The sequence below is a fragment of the Acanthisitta chloris genome, unplaced genomic scaffold (assembly GCF_000695815.1).
Source record: "Acanthisitta chloris isolate BGI_N310 unplaced genomic scaffold, ASM69581v1 scaffold5844, whole genome shotgun sequence".
NCBI classification, from domain to species: Eukaryota; Metazoa; Chordata; class Aves; order Passeriformes; family Acanthisittidae; genus Acanthisitta; species Acanthisitta chloris.
This window is the reverse complement of record NW_008670939.1, coordinates 43355-64524: the sequence shown is the minus strand read 5'-3', so window position 1 is coordinate 64524 and position 21170 is coordinate 43355. Positions and strand designations below refer to the sequence as shown.

Sequence of the window (21170 nt, the reverse complement as noted above, 5' to 3'; positions counted from 1 at the left end):
GCCAGGGTTGGGGCAGCCACAGCCTCCCTGGGCAACCTGTGCCAGTGTCTCACCACCCTCACAGGAATAAACTTCTTCCTGATATCTAATCTCAATTTCCCTCTTTCAATTTCTCCCCATTCGTCCTTGTCCTGTCCCTGCAGTTCCCAACCAAGAGTCCCTCTGCAGCTTCCCTGGAGCCCCTTCAGCTCCTGGCAGATTGCTCTGAGGTCTCCACACAACCTTCTCCTCTCCAGGTTAAACAGCCCCAGCTTCCTCAGCCTGTCCTCACAGGGGACATTATCCAGTCCTCTGATCAACTTCGTGGCCTCCACTGGGAGGAATTGAAAATTCAATTGCAAATGCAAAATTTGCCTCTCTGATGCCTCCTGTGCTGCCCAAGCCTGATGTCCATCCCCATGGCTGCATCATCTTTGATGCCTTTATGACCAGGATTTCCCATGCCATGGCCAGAACAGGCCACAGCTCTGCAATAAGGCACATAATAAGATTTTAAGGACACATTTTCTTGTGAGGGTGGTGAGACACTGACACAGGTTGCCCAGGGAGGCTGTGGCTGCCCCAGCCCTGGCAGGGTTCAAAGCCAGGATGGCTAAAGCCTTGAGCAACCTGCTCTGGTGGGAGGTGTCCCTGCCCAGGGCAGGGGGTTGGGACTGGATGATCTCTAAGGTCCATTCCAACCCCTTAATATACTATAGAACTTGCTGTGGTTGAAGCAGCTCCATGCTGGAGTAAAGCCAGTCCTGCTGCCTCCTTTATACCACCAAAGCCAAGGGCAGCAATTCAGTGAGGTCCCTAAGTCAGCCTCAGTCAGGCTGCTTGTGCTGTTGAAATGCAAGACAATACTTAATTCCTGCGAGTTAAATCCCTTCACGTCATAATTAATACAGGAAAAGGGCAGATCTAGGAAAATCTGTTCCCCTGACACCACTTCTCTACTGATGGAGATTCCGAAAGAGATCAGAACATACTGTTTGGTGTTGTGTAAAGCTTTTGATTCCTGACCTGCAGCAGTAAATCTGGTTTTGCATTTGGATTTATTTCCTCTGAAGCCTACTGAGCCCTCGCAGGTCTTCCCTGGGTTTCCTTCTGTGTGTGCTGCTAATAGAGTTGGCAAACCTCCCCTGGTAGGGAGAGATTGCACCTCCGCAATCCTTGGGAATGAAGATTGTTAATAAATGAAGCCTGGGTCCTTAAACTTGGGTTAGCATTGATTAGATTAATATAAAAGGGAAAAAGCCTGGAAAATGGTTCAGGCAGGGTTTGCCTCTCTGCCACTCCATGGCTGGACAAGGCTGTGTGGGAGGTGGGCTCTCCCTGTGGGACTGTGGTGAGTCTGAGGAGTTGACCAGGCAGGATGGATCCTGGGGAAAATGGGGTTTTCAGGGAAAATTATACAAACTGGAAATGGGGTGTTGGCACACCAAACAGCAGGGCTTGACCCCATCTCATCTTATCTCATATTTGCTACTTAGTGGACAGGGGCTGGGCCTGCTGGAATGTGTCCAGAGGAGGCCAATGAAGGGCTGGAACACTTCTGCCCTGGAGACAGGCTGGGGGGAACGGGTCATGGCGGCCTGGAGAAGAGATGGCTCCAGGGAGACCTTAGAGCCCCTTCCAGTGCCTAAGAGTCTCCAAAAGAGCTGGAGAAGGACCTTGGACAAGAGTCTGGAGTGTCAGGACAAGGGGGAATGGCTTTAAGGTGAAGGAGGGCAGGTTTAGATGGGAGATCAGGAAGAAACTCTTCCCTGTTGGGTTGGTGAGGCTGTGGCACATGTTGCCTAAAGTAGCTGTGGCTGCCCCATCCCTGGAAGTATTCCCTGGTTGGGAGGTGGGCTCTCCCTGTGGGACTGTGGTGAGTCTGAGGAGTTGACCAGGCAGGATGGATCCTGGGGAAAATGGGGTTTTCAGGGAAAATTATACAAACTGGAAATGGGGTGTTGGCACACCAAACAGCAGGGCTTGACCCCATCTCATCTTATCTCATATTTGCTACTTAGTGGACAGGGGCTGGGCCTGCTGGAATGTGTCCAGAGGAGGCCAATGAAGGGCTGGAACACTTCTGCCCTGGAGACAGGCTGGGAGAACTGGGGGTGTTCAGCCTGGAGAAGAGATGGCTCCAGGGAGACCTTAGAGCCCCTTCCAGTGCCTAAGAGTCTCCAAAAGAGCTGGAGAAGGACCTTGGACAAGAGTCTGGAGTGTCAGGACAAGGGGGAATGGCTTTAAGGTGAAGGAGGGCAGGTTTAGATGGGAGATCAGGAAGAAACTCTTCCCTGTTGGGTTGGTGAGGCTGTGGCACATGTTGCCTAAAGTAGCTGTGGCTGCCCCATCCCTGGAAGTATTCCAGGCCAGTTTTGAGCAACTTGGTCTAGTGGAAGGTGTCCCTGCCCATGGCAGGGGAGTGGAACAAGATGATCTTTAAGGTCCCATCCAACCCAAACCAATCTAGGATTCTGTGATTGTGGCTGCTCCCACCTGACCCAACCACTTGAACTTTGATTTGTGCCAAAGTGAGATATACACTCCTCAAGATATTTTTATTTTGTCTAATGCAGCATTCAGCCTTTCTTATTAGGCATATATATATGTTTCATTTTCCTTTCTGATCTTTCAAGAGCATTGGGCTCAGCAGCCTCAGGAGGCAGTGCTGGTGTTGGTGCCTCTGTTGTGTCCGTGAGTCCCTGCAGTTGTGTGTCATTAGTCACCTTCCAGTCCCATCTCATGTCCCCTCACTCACATTATGAGACTAGATAAATGGCTATTAGGAAACTCCACATTTTGGGGACAATTTTGTCACATAGCCTCTTCTCTCATCTCTTCCCTCCATGCATGTACACACATGCTGCGATTCTGGTTCCTTCCCTCACTGGGAAATCTCAACAGGTAGCTCATAATGGGATGAACTCTTTCTTGGTGTTTTTTGGTTTTTTTCTACATTAATTTTGAGTGGGATTGGAACAGATTGCAATATTTAAAACCGGAAGAGTCATCTCCAGATGGAGCTGTAATGAGGTGGTGGCCAGCAGAAGAGCTGGTCCCTGCACCTTGGGGTTCAGCTCCAAGGAGACCTTTGAGCCCCTTCCAGTGCCTAAAGGGCCTACAGGAGAGCTGGGGAGGAACTTTGGACAAGGAGTGACAGGGTAAGGGGGTATGGCTTCATACTGACAAATAGTTGGTTTAGACTAGATATTGGGAAGAAATTCTTCCCTGTGAGGGTGCTGAGGGACTGGCACAGGTTGCCCAGAGAAGCTGTGGTTGTGCAATCCCCTGGATTGTTCCAGGCCAGGTTGGATGGGGCTTGGAGCAACCTGGGCTAGTGGAAGGTGTCTCTGCCCATGGCAGGGGTTGGGGCTGGATGTGTTTTCTTCCAACCCACACCATTCTGTGATTCTGTGATTCTATGTCATGGTGCTGAGGGCTTCTGGAGCTTGGGGACATACAAACCTCTTGTTTGAGGATAGTGTGACAGCTTTGGGCAGGCTGACATGGTGGGAGCAGAACCTGGAGCTTCCACTGGCACTTCTTGTGCTCCCTACATCTGGGTTTAACACCAGTAGCACAGGGACCCAACAGCCATGCAGAGGCTACAGGGGAGTTGTTTGTGGTACCTTCAGATTCTCAGGCATGCAGATAATGTTTTTACCTATATGATTACTAAATGTCAACATCGAGTATTACTCAGAAAAATCTTGTTCGGGCATCCATGGCCTCTAATGCTGCACTGCTGATGTCCCAGGGTTGGACTGTGAGTCATGGTCCCCAAATATCCTGACACAACATGTGCCAGTGTTCAGCAGTGACCTCATATGTGCAACTGCAAGGTTTGGCCTCAGAAATGCCCAGGAAATTGCAATGCCCTCCCTTCTCCTGGTGATTTCGCCAAAAATTGCTCATTTTTGAACTTTGCTTTCAGACCCCTGGTAGGTGCCAGCCACCAGTGGTCCCTGGGGCAGGGAGGGGCACCTCCTGGACACACAGCCTAAGTACAAAGGTGATCTAGCACCTCTCTGTAGTGCTTGTAGGCAGGGTGATGTGTTTGGGTGCATGGTGCTCTGCTCATACTCTTGGCTTGCTTGGAAGGGAGCACGAGGAAGACTTTCCCAGCTGTGTTAAATAATTTGAATAATAAATCAATCAGAGTTTATCTTCAAGCGATTTGACAGCATAATAAATGAATCAATACGTGTTGTAATTACAAAGTGATCTTCTCCTAACTCAGATCCAGGAGATGGTCCACTCGGATGCCACATCCTATGAGTCCAACCGCCAAGTGCCCCTGCTCAACCGCCCTGGGATGCTAGCAGGTCCCATGAGTGCCCTCAGCCAGTCCCAGCTCATCTCCCAGATGGGGATGCGAACTGGGGTGACCCATGGTTCCCCATCACCCCCAGGAAGTAAGTCTGCAACACCATCTCCCTCCAGTTCTACTCAGGAAGAGGAGACAGAGTCACATTATAAGGTACGTGTGGTGGCAGCAGTGTTAACTGACAGCGAGAAACAGAGGGTGATGTTTTGAAGTGAGGGATAAATTGTGTTAAGAACATAGACTTTTGGTCTTACTTTTGAATATATATAGTGGGAGATTTTCCCAAGCATGGGGAGATTGTTTCCAGCCTAGGGTGAGGTCCAACACTCAGACAGCAGGTTTGGCCATCAGACTTGGGCTTCTGTCTCCACATTTCACCAGGTCCATCAAACTGCAGAGTGTCCTCCAATGAGACTTTTGGTGAGCAAAGTAAATTCAGGGCTAAGGGTCTGCAAATGCTTGAGGCAAAGTTAGATTTCTGGTGGTGGGTAGAGGAAACTGAAGGAGGGAAGGAAAATATCACATGGGTAAGAGAGGAAGAGTTTTCTGCATTTTAGTTCACTCAGGTGATGTTTTAAGTAGTCATCAGTGTCTCAGTGGTCTCTACAGCCAACACAACTGCTGCTGAGCATGGCATGAACAAACCCAAGGATGGAATTCCGAGGGATTTGGGCACATCTTGGTTGTTGCCTATCTCTCTCAAAATGCACCAGCAAAGCAAACAACAGGTGCTGTGCTCCAGGAGTCTGCAGCTGTTGTTTACTGAGGGCAAACTCCAGCAGGGTTGCTGCCTCAATACCTGGTGTGTCTGTGTTCCTTTGATTAAAGCCTTTCCTGCAAAACCTTCACCTGGAAGGTGCTGACCCAAGGATGACACCAGGAGCACTGGTGGTGTAACCTTGTCCCACCAAAACAGACTGTTAGGACAGGCTTTGAGTGTATAACCAAAAGTGCAAACAGTGCAGAGACTGGAAAACTAGGAAAATGCTAGTGCTGAGCAAAAACCTTTCCCTTTCTATGGAAATCCAGGAAAATGGATTCCCATCAGTCCTGTAGTTTTTCATCCATTTGCAGCTTCACTTTGGATCAGGACACTTCAAAGCAGAGTGAACACATGGATGCAAAAACAGCTTCAGTGGATCAAACTGTAAAGATCTGTTCTCTTGAGCCAGTGATGCCTGTGGGGGTAGGAAGAATTTGGAGGTGACAGCTTGCAGAGATTAAAATTTTTCCTAATCTTGAAGGCATGCCCTGTAAATTGTCGTTTTTCTGCCCTGAAAACTCTCCAGCAAGACAGGTGGGACAGGAGTGGTGTGTTTGGTTTCCTTACACTTTCCCTAAGTGTAAGGAAAGCAGCAGAACCACGTTGTGGCCTGCAGGTTGCTGTTTGCTTTCTCTGTCTGCACAGCTGCTGCATTCACCCACAGGTCATTTTTCATGTGACTATTAAGGACTTTGCCACAACAAGTCGTCAAAGCAGCATCTAACAAGCAGAAATTAATCTTGTGAGCAAGAAGGTCACATGTTAAAGAAATGAGACTGATGCCAGCAGGTACTTAGGTCCAACAGGTCCTCTGAGCCAGGAAGCTAATGAATTTTGGAGGTCTCTGAGCCTTACTGGTGTGTTTATGTGCTTCATTGCTTTGGGAAGGCTACACATGCATGGAAGGGAGAGGTAGTTACAACCCAAATTCCAGCTGGATTAGTGGTCACTCTCCATGGTCACAAAATCAGTGTCCATGAGGTTCCAGTTGTTCACAGATTCAATATCTAAGAAGGCACATAGTTTATGGGATCATCAGTGAATTCCCACAGTCCACATTTGGTGTCAAACAGACCTTCTGCTGCCTCTCCAGGGCAGGTCCATGCCAGTGGCCACCATGGGCTGATGGCCATGCACTGCATCCCACTGCCTTCATGGTCCCTTTGACCACGGGGGATGACCCTTGGGGATGCAGTTGCTCTGGGCCAGTGAGGCACTGGCTCACTGGGGCTTAGCTTTAGCCATGAACATGGCTCAGGTTGTTCAAGCATCTTCTGAGATCTAGGGCCAGGCTGTTTTCTCATCGCATGCTGTGTCACACCTGTCAGACTCCAGGAAAACCAGGCAAAGTACTGATCTTCTCTGCTGCCTCCTGTGAGCAGACAACTCCAGGGAGCCTTGTAGCCAGCATCTGTTTTCCATAAATCCCATGTGCTCTTTGGGGCTGCCTGAGCAGGACTGACTGTAAGCCCAGCTGGGGTTGTGCTGCTCCTGTTCCAGCTCCTTGGCTTGGGCAGTGGCTGTGGGGGAGCAGATTCTCCCTGCAGCACTTCAGTGAATCAAACAGGATCACAGTCAGTTAAAATACCATCTCACTTCCTAATGGGCTGAAGGCCTGTCATGCATTTTTTTTCTCCTAATAAGCTGGCCTTTCACCTCCAGGCCTCCCATTCAAGCCCAATTGGGCAATTTTAAATTAAATGCAATTTTTTTGGTCTCTCTGCTCATTCACTAATGGTCACTGTCTGTTTGACAAATGTCACTGCACTGATACTGAAATTAATGACCAGTCAAGAGCTGCTGAGCAGAGAGCAGGAGTGCTGCTGCCCTTTCCTCCCTGTGCCTGCCCTGTGCCAGCTGAAGGGAAGCCTTTTAAATCCTGGCGGTGCCAAGCACATGTTCAAATCAACAAATCCATCAGGAGAAGAGGCTGTTTGCTCCCAGCTCTGCAGGAGGCTCAGTGTTCACAACATCTTGGTATTTAGACATGTGTCTTTCTAATACAACAATCTGTGCAGCTGGTGGAGCAGGGACTGACTGACACAGGGAGTGGCTGAGCACTTGGTGCTTGGGCACAGGGTCTGCAGGTGGAGGGACTGGTGCCCTGTTTGCTCTCTGTTCTTCTGCCCACAGGGTTCTAAGTGTGGATACAGCCAGATCTGGTCATCCAGCTGCACCCAGACTGGCTCTAAAGAGTGAATGGTGCATGCAAAGTGTTTAATTCATGGGATTCAAATAGTTTAATTCCTGGATATTCTTCCTGGATAGGGGTACATACATGTTAGCAGGGTGAATCAAATTTTGGATGCCCCCAGTGTGATGGTTAATGTGGTGCTGGTGCTGCTTGGTCAGTGCTCACAACCCTCCTGGGAGTGGGGAGGCTGAGCACACACACTGGTTTGGAAGTCAGGCGCAGCTTGCATTATTGGGATAGAAATCAGAAACCATGTGGATGCCAAGCTGGGAAAAATTCATGGACTGCTAAAGAGATCTGGCTGGGAAGCAAGGCATTTGGAGAGGTCCCAGAAGAGGATCAAGGAGTGAGTGAGCTTGTGGTGCCAGGGAGGAGGAAAGGGAAGGAGGATGACCAAGGATTAGTGTCTGGAAAGCCCCAGATTTGGAGCAGGGACAAAGGGATGAACCCAAACTGTGAGCTGGTCTGTGTGGAGGCACCAAGCCAGGCTCAGGCACCCACCAGCAGTTTGTGTAATGATCTGAGAGGCTCCTGAGAGCCAACGAGACCCTCAGGCTGCTGCACTCCTTGTCACACTGGGAGCCCTCCATGACCTCTCTCATCCTCTTCCCTAACGAGCTGCAGCAGGGACTTGTATCAGACTACTCCCAGCTGACTGCTAAGGTTCATCTCTTGGTTTTGCAGGCCACTGGTGAGAAAAGACCATCAACAGACCTGGGCAAAAAGCCCAAAAGCCAAAAGAAGAAGAAAAAGAAGGACCCCAACGAGCCCCAGAAGCCTGTGTCAGCCTATGCCCTGTTCTTCAGAGACACACAAGCAGCCATCAAAGGGCAGAACCCCAACGCGACCTTCGGGGATGTATCGAAGATTGTGGCATCGATGTGGGACAGTTTGGGAGAAGAGCAAAAACAAGTGAGTTACTGATTTATTTACATATTTATTTCAGCTGTTGGGGTGTGTTTTCCATGGTGCAGAGCATCTCCCCAGGCATGTTCAGAGCATGGCCAGGGGCTTACACAGGCTGAAGTGTATGTGCAGGAACAGAGGCTGTTTCAGGAGCAGTGCTGAATTGCCCACTGTGCCAAATTGCTGTTGTTGCATAAGGGAGAGTAAATATTTATGACAACTAATTATTCTTGATAAGCTTATACTCTGCAAAACCATCAGTGGCCTTTCCCTGACGTGGGGTTTTACAGCCTTCAATGGGAGATGGGTTTGTATTTGCTTCTTTACTTACAAGGAGTGACAGCAAACTGGCTAAACACTATTAACTCCCTATATTGCTGGCTTCAAATTCAGGCTTTAAAAGCTTCTGAAGGAGATGTCTGGAGTGGCCTCGCAGAGGAAACCTTCCTGCCCAAAGCTGTCAGCCACTTTCTGCCTCCTTCACATGAGGCTTCTGGATCCTGCTCTCACCGTTTTGTTGCTGCTGAGTCAGTTACAAAGGCCTGTAATTGCTTGTTGCCTATTGAGAGAACCCCAGGGAACACTTTCTGTAGCAAGGATGGCTTTTCATCAGGCAGAGTGAGATCTGAAGCTCTGTGTGATGTGTCCTGGATCCAAACAAGCTTAAGCTGACAATTTTCCTGCGAGCAGGAGCCCTTCTCCTAGAGCCTGGCTGCCAGCTTCGGGCTCCAGCTCCTCTTGGCTGTCCATGGCCAGTGAGAAGCAGCTTCATCTGGGGAGGGAGCAGCAGGGGGAAAAAAAAGTCATTTAACTGCAAGTCATGCTAGGAAATAGCCATGCTTTCCACCTGGCACAAAGCAGGGGATGAGAGCAAGGTATCTTCTGGGCTGAGAGTCCATCTGAAGTCACCATACTGTGCAAAGTGTTGCTTTGATGTTTCCGTCATCATTCCTTTTCTCCTCTTTGGATGGCTCACTGGGGGATCATACAGGCAGGAATTCTTTATGCTGAAGAGGGGAGGAAGGTCTCCTCCTTGTGCAGCCGAGTGACCCCAGCCTTGGGAAGCTGTGGGGCAGGGGCTGTGTTTGGGCTCTTGGTGCAGGTGTGGGAGGTTCAGGAGCCTGGAAAAGCTTTGTCACCTCTTTCTCCTGCTTTCATCCCTCCCAGCATCTCAGGCTGCCTCTCCTTCACTCCACATGGTTACAAATATCTCTGTAGTTTGGGCACTGAGCTCTGCTGCAAATGTGGTTCTGAGAATGGAAGAGCTGGTGCGACCCTGACTCAGCGCAGTGCAAACGCTCAGCTCTTAATTACCAGCAGGGATTAAACCAGCCCGTTTATCTTCCCTGCTAACTCTCCCTCCTTCTCTTTTATGAGCTAGCAGCAGCCTTGCTGTCTCTTTACACACGCTGCCTAAGTGGCTCTATTTCTCCCTCTGTAATTGATTTAATTAAGTCATTTGTTCCTTGTCTGAATGCTTAAATATTAACTTCCTGGCTTTGTCTCCAGCTGGATACTTCTCTCTCCCAACAGCTACCTCCCTGCCCGGGACTCTGGCTGGAGGGAGGTTATTTCTCTCTGGCTCTGGGACCGTGGGGCTGCTTTGTGCCTTGTGGCACGTTCACTCTTGAGGAGTCTGGCTGGAGGAGAGTGTATTTAGTCCCTGTTTGCTTTACTCTGCCATCATCCCCGGTCAAGCTTTTTTTAGATTCCTAAGGCAATGCAATGGAAAGGGAAAAAGGAAACGAAAATGTTAGAAAGCACTAACAAATGTGAAAACAAGTGCTTGGGCTGTCCTGTAGGTCTTTCCTGCCAAGGGCTGCAGGATATGATGCACACATTCCTGATGAAGGCAAGCAGCCCATGCCAAACTCTCTCTTGGCACGTGTGGGGAGGGGACAGTGACCAAGCAGGACAACCATACATCACTGGCCAAAATCCTGCAGGGACCTGAGTCCAGCCTGCCATGTGACTGTGCCAGGCCGTGGTTCAGCTCATCGCCAGGCAGGAGCATCATGCTCTGGGAAGGGATGAGAATCAAGGAAGTATTTCACTTGGGACATTGCTCTTAGCTCTGTTGACAGCATTGGCTTTATATACCTTCATGTCCTCACTGCAGAAAGCAGTGCAGAAGGCAACCTGGGGAAAAGCCAACAGAGGGATGGCACAGCAGGGAAGCAAGAGCCAAGTCTTGACATTCTGGCTCAGTTATGCCCAAGGTTTTAATTAAAGAAAGTTTCCCCTCTTCCTGGAGCAAGAAAAGAGGGTGGATTTGAGACTGCAGGATCTGGTCTGAGGCTGGTCCCACACTTGGATCTCTTGCAGCCCCAAGATGTTCAGAGTGGGGCTGGGGCATCCCATCTCCAGAGGGCCCCAGCATGCAGTTATTAAGCAGTTCTTTACATTGCTCTTTTTCTGCTTACAAACATTATTCTCCACCTTCTAACGGGCCCAGGGTTTCCTCAGTCCTCAACTGATTCCTGCCTTTTGGGAGAACAGCAGACAGGAAGCAAACAGGGAGGAGGTTTAAGGGGAGCTGGTCCATAAACCCACCTTCAGCCAGGGCATTTTGGACTTGTGATCCCCTACCACATGTCAGCAGCTCCTCACACATCCTGCTGTGCCTGCACTGTGTCCATCCATCCCTCCCAGCTCCACTCTGCACACAGTGGGTACACAGAGGTGGAGTGGCCACCGTGCCAGTGCCAAAGGGATTGGCAAAGCCCAGTGCTAAAGGGATTGGCAAAGCCCACTGCTGGTGGCTTGTAGCCATGCTAGCAAGTGTCTCAGTCTGGGAAAGTTGGTCCTGTACCCTCTCCAGAGCCTCAGCCCCACTCCACATACACTACAGGGAGCATTCCTACCAAATGCCACCCCTTTGCCAGGTAGCCCCAGCCAGCACGTGGAGGGTTAATCTCTGCCATTTGTGCTGCTAATGATTATATGCACTGTAATATCAAAGCTGTAGCTATTTATTTGCCATTGAGCAGGTGCTGCTGCTCCCACAAAGCAAATTTGCTTTCTCCTCCTGATGAAACAAGCAAAATAAAGGTTGCTCACGTCCCATTTCAGATACCTTTTTTTTTCCCCTGTGCACCAGCTGAAAGACAAACAGAGTGGCAACCAGAACGCATATTATGCAAGAAACCATATAATCTAGGAGCATCTTTGATTTGGCTGCTGCTGTCACAGACATGCATTTCACAGAGAGGCTTCCCCCCCCTTCTTTTGTTCTTACTGGTTTATCATTTGTGCCTTTGTCATTTTGTTCCTTCTTCTTCTTCTTCTCTTCTCAGCCTCTTCACAATGAATCTTCATTTTCCCTCTGACACACTTGTATCTAAATTTCCTTATTTCCTGCCTTTTTTTATTTATATCTGTTGCCTGGTGATTTGATCATGCTGTGGAATACAGGATTAGCAATCTCCGTGTCCTTGGGTACTGCTCAAGGACACCTGTTCGGCAAAGAGCCGTTTTCTTCCCCATTTTAACCCCTTCCAGCTTGGCTGTGCAGGTGGAACAGTAATAAATAACAATACCTTGAAATATCTCCAGCAGAACGTTGTAATCTTCATTCTTCAACAGCTGGCGTGGCCCTTCCTAAGAAGCTTACATGGGAATCTGAAGAATGTGACTCTGGGAAAAAAAAAACATTAATACCTCCTCTTTGAACTTTGCAAATAGTTTAGCAGCTGTTCCTGGAGAGATAGCTTAGACTTTGCTGGAGAGGGAAATGCTAATTCAACCATTAGCATCAAATGGGGTACCTGTCCCAGGAATCTGCCTGCAGCTCCAGGTCCTGGCTCCAGGCTCACAGAATCCTGTGCCTTGGTGGAAGTTTTTTCATTAGCAGCCTTACCCAATGAGGTTTAAAAGGGTTGCTTGATTTGAGGGAAATGAGAAGAATTTGAGCACTAGATTAGAGCAAATTCTGATAATTAGAATCAGAATCATTAAGGTTGGAAGAGACCTCTAAGATCATGGAGTCCAGCCATTAACCTGTCACTGCTGGAACCCCTAAACCCCAAACCATATCCTACAGTGCCAAACACCTCTTAAACACCTCCAGGAATGGTGATTCCATCACCTCCCTGGGCAATTCCCTATTCCAGTGCCTGAATACCCTAACAGGGAAAAAAAATTTCCTAACATCTCATCTGACTCTGCCCTGTCTCAGCTCAAGGCCATCCCCTCTAGTCCTCTCCCTGCAGCCATGGCAGGAGAGACATCCCCCACCTCTCTACAACCCCCTGTCAGGTTGTAGAGGAATCCTCTAGGAAGGATTTTTCCTTGGCATGGACAGAGTGCTGGCAGTCTGGTCCTAGTCCATGCCACCCACAGTCTCCTCCCCTCCTTCCACAGGGCCACCAGCCATGCCACAAGCCATCTGTGCTCTAAACAGGTGACACCAGCCCTGATGGTTGTCCTCCCTCAGGGGGCTTTCCTGTGGTTGATAAGCCTAGAAGCTCTCTGGGGCATTTTGAGGAGTCTCTTCTCTACCATGTTATCTTATTCCCTCTCTGAGCACCTTGCCATTGCTTAGTGTATTTTGGTGGTAAAGGATGTTGGATTGGAGCCTGGTGATGATGGAGCATGGGATATGCTGCCAAGCTGGCAGCTGCAGAAGTTTCTGGAACCTGCTTCTTTTCATTGGGAAATGCAGCCAGAAAGTCAAAGCATTGGGTTGATGTTTCCTTAGACCCTAGAAACTCAGAGCAGAGGAGTCAAGGAGCTCCTAAGCAATCGGCTGAGTGAACCCCAGGATAACCCAGTCTGAAATGAGCAGATGTTGGACAAAACCAGTACTTCCAGATGAGTTTATGACTCTAGGGACTCACTAGGGACACAGAGGTACTGGACATGGGTTCCTGCTCCTGATAGTCCTGTTGCACCAGGACCCATTCAGTAATGTCAGGTGACTCCATGGCCAAATGCATATGGGATTTTCCCATACATATGCACAGCTGGAGAGCAACAGAGCTCCAGGGATAAATGTCCACTCCAGGCATGAATTCCCCAGCAGAACAAATACTCACTCAGCAGAAAATAATAATAAACCCATCTGATCAGCTCCATCTGCTCATTGAACCTGATACCTCACCTGGAGACAGGACACTGTAGGTATCTGTGGTGGGACACAGGCATCTCTGGCCAGCTGTAAAGCTGTTTTATGGAAGAGCCATCACAGCAGAGAGATCCCCTGGGAATGGCATGCAGCAAGTGCTGCAAATTGCCCATTTCCACATTGTACAGAGGTGTGAACGCTGGAGCCACCATGGGTTGCAGTTTCCTGCTGCAGCCCCAAGGCCCTGGCAGTGAGGGACTGAAGGGCCCAACCAGTTGCCCTGGCCTGGAAGGAGGTTTTAGCATCTTCTGAGCATTGAGGAAAGCCATGTACCAGAGAAGAAAAAGCACTGATCCCAAACAAGGTTTCAAGAGAGGTCTGGTGGAGAGCAGACAATGATAGCGAAGATGTGTAGGATCAGATTTGCCCTTTATAGCAGGTCCAAGAGTCTGACTTTGCCTCTTGGAGAGCAAGATTGGAATGTAAAAGATCATAGAATCATAGAATTTTAGGGGTTGGAATGGACCTTAGAGATCATCCATCCCCAGACCCCTGCCCTGGGCAGGGACACCTCCCACTAGACCAGTTTGCTCAAGGCCTTGTCCAGCCTGGCTTTGAACACTGCCAGGGCTGAGGCTGCCACCACTTCCCTGTGGTGGCAAAGATGGGCAAAGGGCAAAGATGCCCTTCCCAGGCAGCAAAAGATGAATGTTATGTGCTTTTCTTTGAAGGTTAGTGGTTGGTTTCGTCATCCTCCTCATCTGTTTCCACTGGAGTATTCCATGGGTTGTCCTGGGAACACACTTGTGCCCTCACATAGAGTGAGGGATGGCTTACACCCTGGTGGCACCATGAAGTCAAGGAAGTAGAAAACAGGAGTCTTTCAGGATGGCTGTAATCATTGCTACTTCATTACAGGTTCATGCGTTCATTCTCCAAAGAACTTCTTCACAGCACTGGGTCTCCACCAGGGTAAAGAAGGAGCTCTCCTGAAATCATCCAGATAGTTCCCATAGCCAGGGTCTGTTCTGTAGAATAGACAGGGTGCTGACCTCAAGATTTATCAATCCAGACTACAGGTATTAGTCCAAAGGAGTTGTGCTGAGATTTACACTGTAAATGTGTCTTGGGTTAGTTGGTTTTAATGTGGGGGGAAACAGAGTAAGTCTTTCCCAAGAAAGATGCAGAGAGGGGTGCAAGGAGTTGAGGAGGAGGTGAGAAGGATAAGGATGACATGGCTTGTTTGCTGTATGCCTGTCCAATGTCTGTGTGGAGGATGGATGCAGCAAAGGGTGGTGTGGCACACACTGCCATGCAAGAGGACATACTTTCAAGTCATCTTGTGAATAAGCCATAAGTTATGATGATCCCAAGACATATCTTGCAAGGTGTATAATAGTTACAAGAAAAACCTTCCAGATTTACAAGCAGAATAAACCCCAAATTTATACATTTGGGAGAAGAAAATCCACAGTCATGGAATCATAGAAAGGAGGGCAAGGAGGGACTTAAGAGGTCAACCAGACCATACTGCAGCCTGAAGTCAGGATCATCTCTACTTAAGCCATTCCTGATGGATGTGTGCCTAATCTGTTCTTAAACCCTCACTGGTGGAGATTACACATCTCCCCAGGCATCTCTTCCCATGCTTAATTATCCTTACAGTTCCAAACGCTTTCCAGTGCTTAGCTGACATTTCCCTTGTTACAATTTAAGCCTATTGCCTCTTTTCCTAGTTGCAGAGATCACTTAGTGCCTCCTTTGCTGCATTGTGTTTGGAGATGTGGCTCTTGGTCTTCTCTTCCAGCTAAATCATAGAATCATAGAATTTTAGGGGTTGGAATGGAGCTCAGAGATCATTCAGTGCCTCCTCCTGCCCTGGGCAGGGACACCTCCCACCAGAGCAGGTTGCTCAAGGCTTTAGCCAACCTGGCTGTGAACACTGCCAGGGTTGGGGCAGCCACAGCCTCCCTGGGCAACCTGTGCCAGTGTCTCACCACCCTCAGAGGAATAAACTTCTTCCTAACATCTAACCTAAATTTCCCTGCCTTCAATTTGAACCCGTTACCCCTTGTCCTAGCATGGAAGTTCCTAACCAAGAGTCCCTCTGCAGCTTCCCTGGAGTCCCTTCAGATACTGAAAGGCTACTATGAGGCCTCCACACAACCTTCTCTTCTCCAGGCTGAACAGCCCCAACTTCCTCTGCCTGTCTTCAGATCAACTTTGTGGCCTCCTCTGGACTTGCTCCAACAGTTCCATGTCCTTATGATGTTGGGGACACGAGAACTGCACACAGTAGCAGTCTCACTGGGGTCTCATGAGAGCAGAGTTGAGGGGGAGAATCACCTCCTTTGTCCTGCTGCTACACTCCTATGAATCAGTCCTCCAGCTTTCCTCCTGGAGACCTTTCCTGCACTTTCCATCTCTTCTCTCCTGATGGTGTTTGAAGTAAAATTGCCCAAACTCCATCCAGGATTGCAACTCTCTTCCTAGTTGCAGAGGATCACTTGTTGCCTCCTTTGCTGCATTGTGTTTGGAGATGTGTCTCCTCTTGGTCTTCTCTCCCATCTAACTGCACCAAATCCTCCAGGTTTCCTCCCAGAGACCTTTCCTGCACTTTCCATCTCCTCTCCGCGTGGTCTTTGAAATAAAATGTTCCAGACTCCATCTAGGATTGCAGCAGAGCCCTTTCCCCTTGGGATCAGTGCATCCCTTGAGTTTTTTGGGAGAGTCTAAGTTCTTTTCATGTTCCCCCAGGCTTGGGAAGCAGCATTCCTGGTGGAGTAGGAGGGCTGGGATGCAGAGGTGACGGGTACCAGCTCCAGCTGTCAGTCAGTGCCTGCGCGACATGGAGCTGTTCGTGGGCGTCACTGGGGTTTGGAATAATTGTCTTCTCTAATTAACTGGTTATCAAACAAGAACATTTCATTACAGTACAATTACTGGCTGCTTTGCTGAGGCACAGAGGTGTCAGGATTACGATCCCAACATATGCTTCTTCCAGCTTGGATTTTTTGTTTTCATAATCACTACCCATTTTTGCTTTCCCCCTCCCCAACCCACCCACTCCCTTAATGACTAATGAATCCTCCTGCTAATGAATAAGGAAAATAAATCAGTGGGCATGGCAGGTTAGAAAGAAAAACATGCAAAATGTTTTGGAGGATCCTTAAATCTGATAAATTACTTGGAAATTAAAATCCCTAGGAGAAAATGGGATTTAATTAGAAAGTAACATGGTTTTGTCAATGGTGAAATTAGAATTTTAAAGGTTATAAATGCTGCACTAGAGCTGCCTTGACACAGAGGATTTGGGAGAAGTTTTGTTTGGATCTGGTCTACCCACGTCAGTGCAGCATTTCCCCAGGGACAGGCAGCTCAGTGTCCTTGCTGCAGCATGGGGTGGGTACAAAAAGTCCCCATGGGCAGGGCAGGACTGCAACATTCCCAGCAGGAGACCCTTAGCAATGGTTCTTTAAAATGAGACTGGTGAGACATTGGCAAAGGTTGCCCAGAGAAGCTGTGGCTGCCCCATCCCTAGAAGTGTTCCAGGCCAGGTTGGATGGGGCTTGGAGCAACGTGGGCTAGTGGAAGGTGTCCCTGCCCATGGCAGGGAGTAGAACCAGATATCATTAAGGTCCTTCCAACCCAAACCATCCTGGGATTCTATGATTAAAACCAGATAATCCACCAGGAACCTTCCAGAGCTGGAGAGAGCATCAGAGGAGCATTGGAGAAAGCACCACCAGGGCTTGCCCTGTCACCCTTCTTAGTAGCCCTGCTCATAGCCAGGCTTGCCAGGGCTGGCCCAAAGAGCACAGAGGCTCCTGCTTGGAGCAATCCCCCTCTCCCTTTTGGAAGATGTGCCACTTGGCTGTCCCTTCCCAGTCTTCTGCATCAACCACCACCCAGCAGCACACCCCAGTACAAGAGAGGTCCAGTGTCCTCACAGTCTCTGAAAAAGACAAGGACGGATGAAGAGTGGTAAAAAAAAAAGGGGGGTTAGGAGGAAAAGCAAGTGACAGGGATGAAGATAGGCACTGAATATATTGGTTATTCATTTGTTTGCCTTTAGGTTTAGGAAGTCTCATTTACCTGCCCTCTCAGTGCCCAGAAATTGCAGATTTTTCTCCAGGCAACTCTTCCTAATAATTGAATTTGCCTTTGCAGAGCTGTGAATACTTTGATTCCCTACCATCCCAGATTTAAAAGAAAAAGCAAACCCACTCTTGTCTTTTGATATTACAGAGGAAAAAACTAATTAACTATGTTTTCAATACATCACCCCCAGCTGTGGCCACTGTTCCACTGGCCTGAGACACAGGAATTCATATTCCATTGCTGTGCAGACATCAAGTGCCACATTTAAGGGCACCTGGCAGCAGCAGAGCTGGTGGATACAGCAAATGCTGTGCTGGTGGCACTGGTGGCACTGCAATCAGCTGTGGGCACAAAGCTGTAGTGGAAGGTGTCCCTGCTCATTGCAGAGGGTTGGAACTGGATGAGCTTTAGGGTTTCTTCCAACCCAACCCAACCCAATGTGTGACTCTGTGCTAAAGGATGTGAAGATTGCAGAGAAAGGTAATAGCTTTTATTAAGGGAACTGATACAGTTTGAAGAAATAGTTGCTTTTCACAGGCAAACTCTTCTTCAGGCTGACATTTGGAAATGTAATTTTGTTCTGAGTGGAGCAAATATAACATTTCCTGAATACCATAAAGCCAAAGACAAACTTAGGGAAGCGTTCGCTTTCAGAAAATTACCGTCTGAGACCTCCTGTGTGTCGAGTCAAAACGTTTCATTACAAGAGTCTCTGTGATTTAGCAATGAAAATAAGCTTTTCAATCCTTTTTTTAATAGAATTTATCTGTACTGATTTTAACCTGAAATTCAGGTAACTGCATAGTTTAACTGCTGGAAGGTTATTTTCCCTTCAGAGGTCAGTGCTGGGAGGGAGTCTGGGGTGCTGCTATGGCTGTGGAAATTTGCAGAGGGACAGAGCTAAACCATAGAATTGCAGAATCATTTTGGTTCAAAAAGACCTTTAGGATCATGAAAAAAGATCCTTACTTTGAGGGTGTGAGGAATTGGAACAGATTTCCCAGAGAAGCTGTGGCTGCCCCATCCCTGGAAGGGTTCCAGGCCAGGTTGGATGGGGCTTGGAGCAACCTGGGCCAGTGGGAGGTGTGGGGTGGAACTAGGTGATCTCCCTTCCAACCCAAACCAGTTTGTGATTCTATGATTTTACCAGTGAGTCCAACCATTCCCACAGCGCTGCCAAGGCCACACTAACCTCATCCCCAAGTGCCACATCCACATGGCTTTTAAACACCTCCAGGGATGGTGACTCCAGCACTGCCCTGAACAACCTGTGCCCATGCTTGACCACCTTTTTGGTGAAGAAATTTTCCCTAATATCCAATCTAAATCATCCTGGACAGAGGATGTACCCACAGGGCCTCAGCGTCGTTGAAATCTGTTGCTGGTTTTAAAGCTGAATGAAATGTATGCAAATCTGTTCTAATTGAAATCAGCTTGAGCAGAGCTTTGAGTTTCCAGTGGAGAAGAGGACTGGTGGGTGTTCTTCCTGGAAGTTTCTGCCTTTATCCTGAAATCTTTAGCCCAATTTAAAACATACTTTTTACTCAGTTTAATGTGTGTAACCCCACACGGATTCACACCATTAATTTATTGGAGGTCCTCCCTCTCCATATGTGGAGAACCAAGCTCTGGGCAGAAAGGGACCAGCACTGTGTCATGATCCTGAGGCATCTTATTACAGAGGAAAGCTGGAAGAATAACCACTAATTCACTCTTACAAAGCATTTTTTTCATAGGGAAACAAACTCTCCTGCTACTTACTGTTTCCCTGCAATCCCAACTCACCAAGTCTTAAGATTAGCCAAAAATCCCAGCTTTTATATGATAAGAAAGCAATTCCCAGCTGGCCAGGCTGTCAAGAAGAGCTGGAGTTCTGAGCTCTAAAAGCTTAATAATGGGAAAGCCAAGAAAAAAAAAAAGTAGTTTTAAGATTTCTGAATGTCTCACCTGTTTTTATGTTAATCGTCATAGAATCATACAATGCTTTGGATTGGAAGGCTGAATAGTCCTATCTTTTGTGGATTTTGGCTCTTGTCTTGCTCTTCCAAGAGCCTGGATCCCTCTTTCCTCTGATTCCTGCAGGGAAGTGATTTCATTGAGTTCACCTTATAAAATCAGGCTGTGGTTCTTACAGCAGATGTGCATAAATGCCTGTCTAGGCACACAGAGCACTCTGGGAAGTGATACTTCCATAAATCCCAACCTGGTTCAACCCAGGAGCTTTACTTTCTTGGTTTGGGGTAAAATTCTCTCCAGTAGAAACATGTTTCTCATGCCCATGTGCATGCAGGAATGGCCTCAGTGGAGGGGAGTTCCACTGAACACGTGGGGTCCAGCCAAGCCCAGCATCACCCTTATTGTACTTTGTTAATTATTATCCATTCTTTGGTCCCTTCAGGCATACAAGAGGAAAACAGAAGCTGCAAAGAAGGAGTACCTGAAAGCCCTGGCTGCATACCGGGCCAGCCTCGTCTCCAAGGTACAGCCACACTCGTGTTGTCACTGGGCAGGGCAATGCTGAGGTAGCTGTGGCTCACAGAAATCTCTGGAGAGGAGCAAGTTTATAAGAAATGCAGTGTAATTGTGATATCAGAAGTAATATCCACATTAAAACCTTTCTCAGGAGCTAAAAGTGCTCTGCAGTGCAGTTAGGGTGGGTGCCAGGCTGCCATATGGCTTTGGCACCCTGCAAGGAGACTCTGTTTGGGGTTGGTTTCATCAGGAGGGGAGAAGTGCCCCTGCACAGGGTGAAAGGTCTCTGCTGCCTGTCCCCACCACCAGCACAGTTCCTTGCCCAGCTCTCAGCGTGTGAGTGCAGCACATGAGGGCAGGAGGATGAGAGTCACCATGGGTCTGGCCCAGGGGAAGGTGCCACCCCAGCCCTGGGTTCACCAGCCAGCACCCTGCTGCATCATGCTGCACCCCACTCACGGCTCTTGGGCTGTCCTGGCTGCTCAGGACCACTGTCAGACCAACCCCAGAGAGCTCATTTCAGTGCCTGATAGTGAACTTCCAGGGATTTCTGGCTCGTACAGGAACATCCCATGCTTCAAGGCTATGCTGGGGCAATGGTGGTGGGCCAAGTGCCTGCCCATCCCAGTCCTCCAGACATGAATGCCCATCCCAGAGGACCTCACAGCTTGCCCTCCTCCATGCTTCCAGAGAGGGGACACAGGCATTTGCTGCCTATGAATTTGGGCTAGCTCCTGTGGAGCTTCTAGGCTTACTGGCTCAGGGGTAATGCTACCCTTGGGTTGTGAATAAATGTATCAAGTTGGTTTCCCTTCAGACCTTCTCCTTGGTACTATACCACATCCTCAGTACTTAATCATCCCATTCAGCTGCCATGGGAAATAATGTGGTGGCCCAAACCAACCATCATCTGCAGGATCTGTGTGATGGTGTTGAACTGGAAAGGCTCAAAGCCCCTGTGCAGATATGAGCACTGTTAGCTGTCAACTTATAAGCAGAACAGCAGCAAGGACAGAAAAAGGGAATGGAAAGGACTGTTTGAGGGGTTAAAAGCTCTTCATGGGCCCTCTGGAAACCTCTGAGGGTCTAGCCTTGCATGAGCCTCGCAGCAGTGTTGGGCAGGAGGCATGGAAGGCAGATGCTCTGTTTCTTCATGTTTACCCAGTTTCTCCAATGACCAATTCTTTGCAGAAGAACAACTTTGTTTAGAGTAAAGCAGCAAAGTGTGATCCTGGCTGCTGGGTGAGAAAGGACCTGGAGTATCATTACAGAGCCCATCATAGGACAAATGCCTCACTGTCCAACACAGAAAACATCCTATTGTTCCCTTTTTCCTGCAGAAATGAGGCCACCATTGTCCCAT

At 48.6% G+C, this 21170-nt stretch overlaps 1 protein-coding gene across 1 annotated transcript in view; it reads left to right on the top strand.

The window, feature by feature from the left end:
- The window catches only part of TOX2 (TOX high mobility group box family member 2), a gene marked incomplete at its 5' end in the record, with an annotated part of 93952 nt that overhangs the window by 63620 nt on the left and 9162 nt on the right, over positions 1 to 21170 (top strand). Inside the window, 3 exons of the mRNA XM_009073892.1 lie at positions 4220 to 4459; positions 7948 to 8175; positions 19734 to 19814. Coding sequence (XP_009072140.1) covers positions 4220 to 4459; positions 7948 to 8175; positions 19734 to 19814 — 549 coding nt within the window. The remainder of the gene's footprint in view (positions 1 to 4219; positions 4460 to 7947; positions 8176 to 19733; positions 19815 to 21170) is intronic.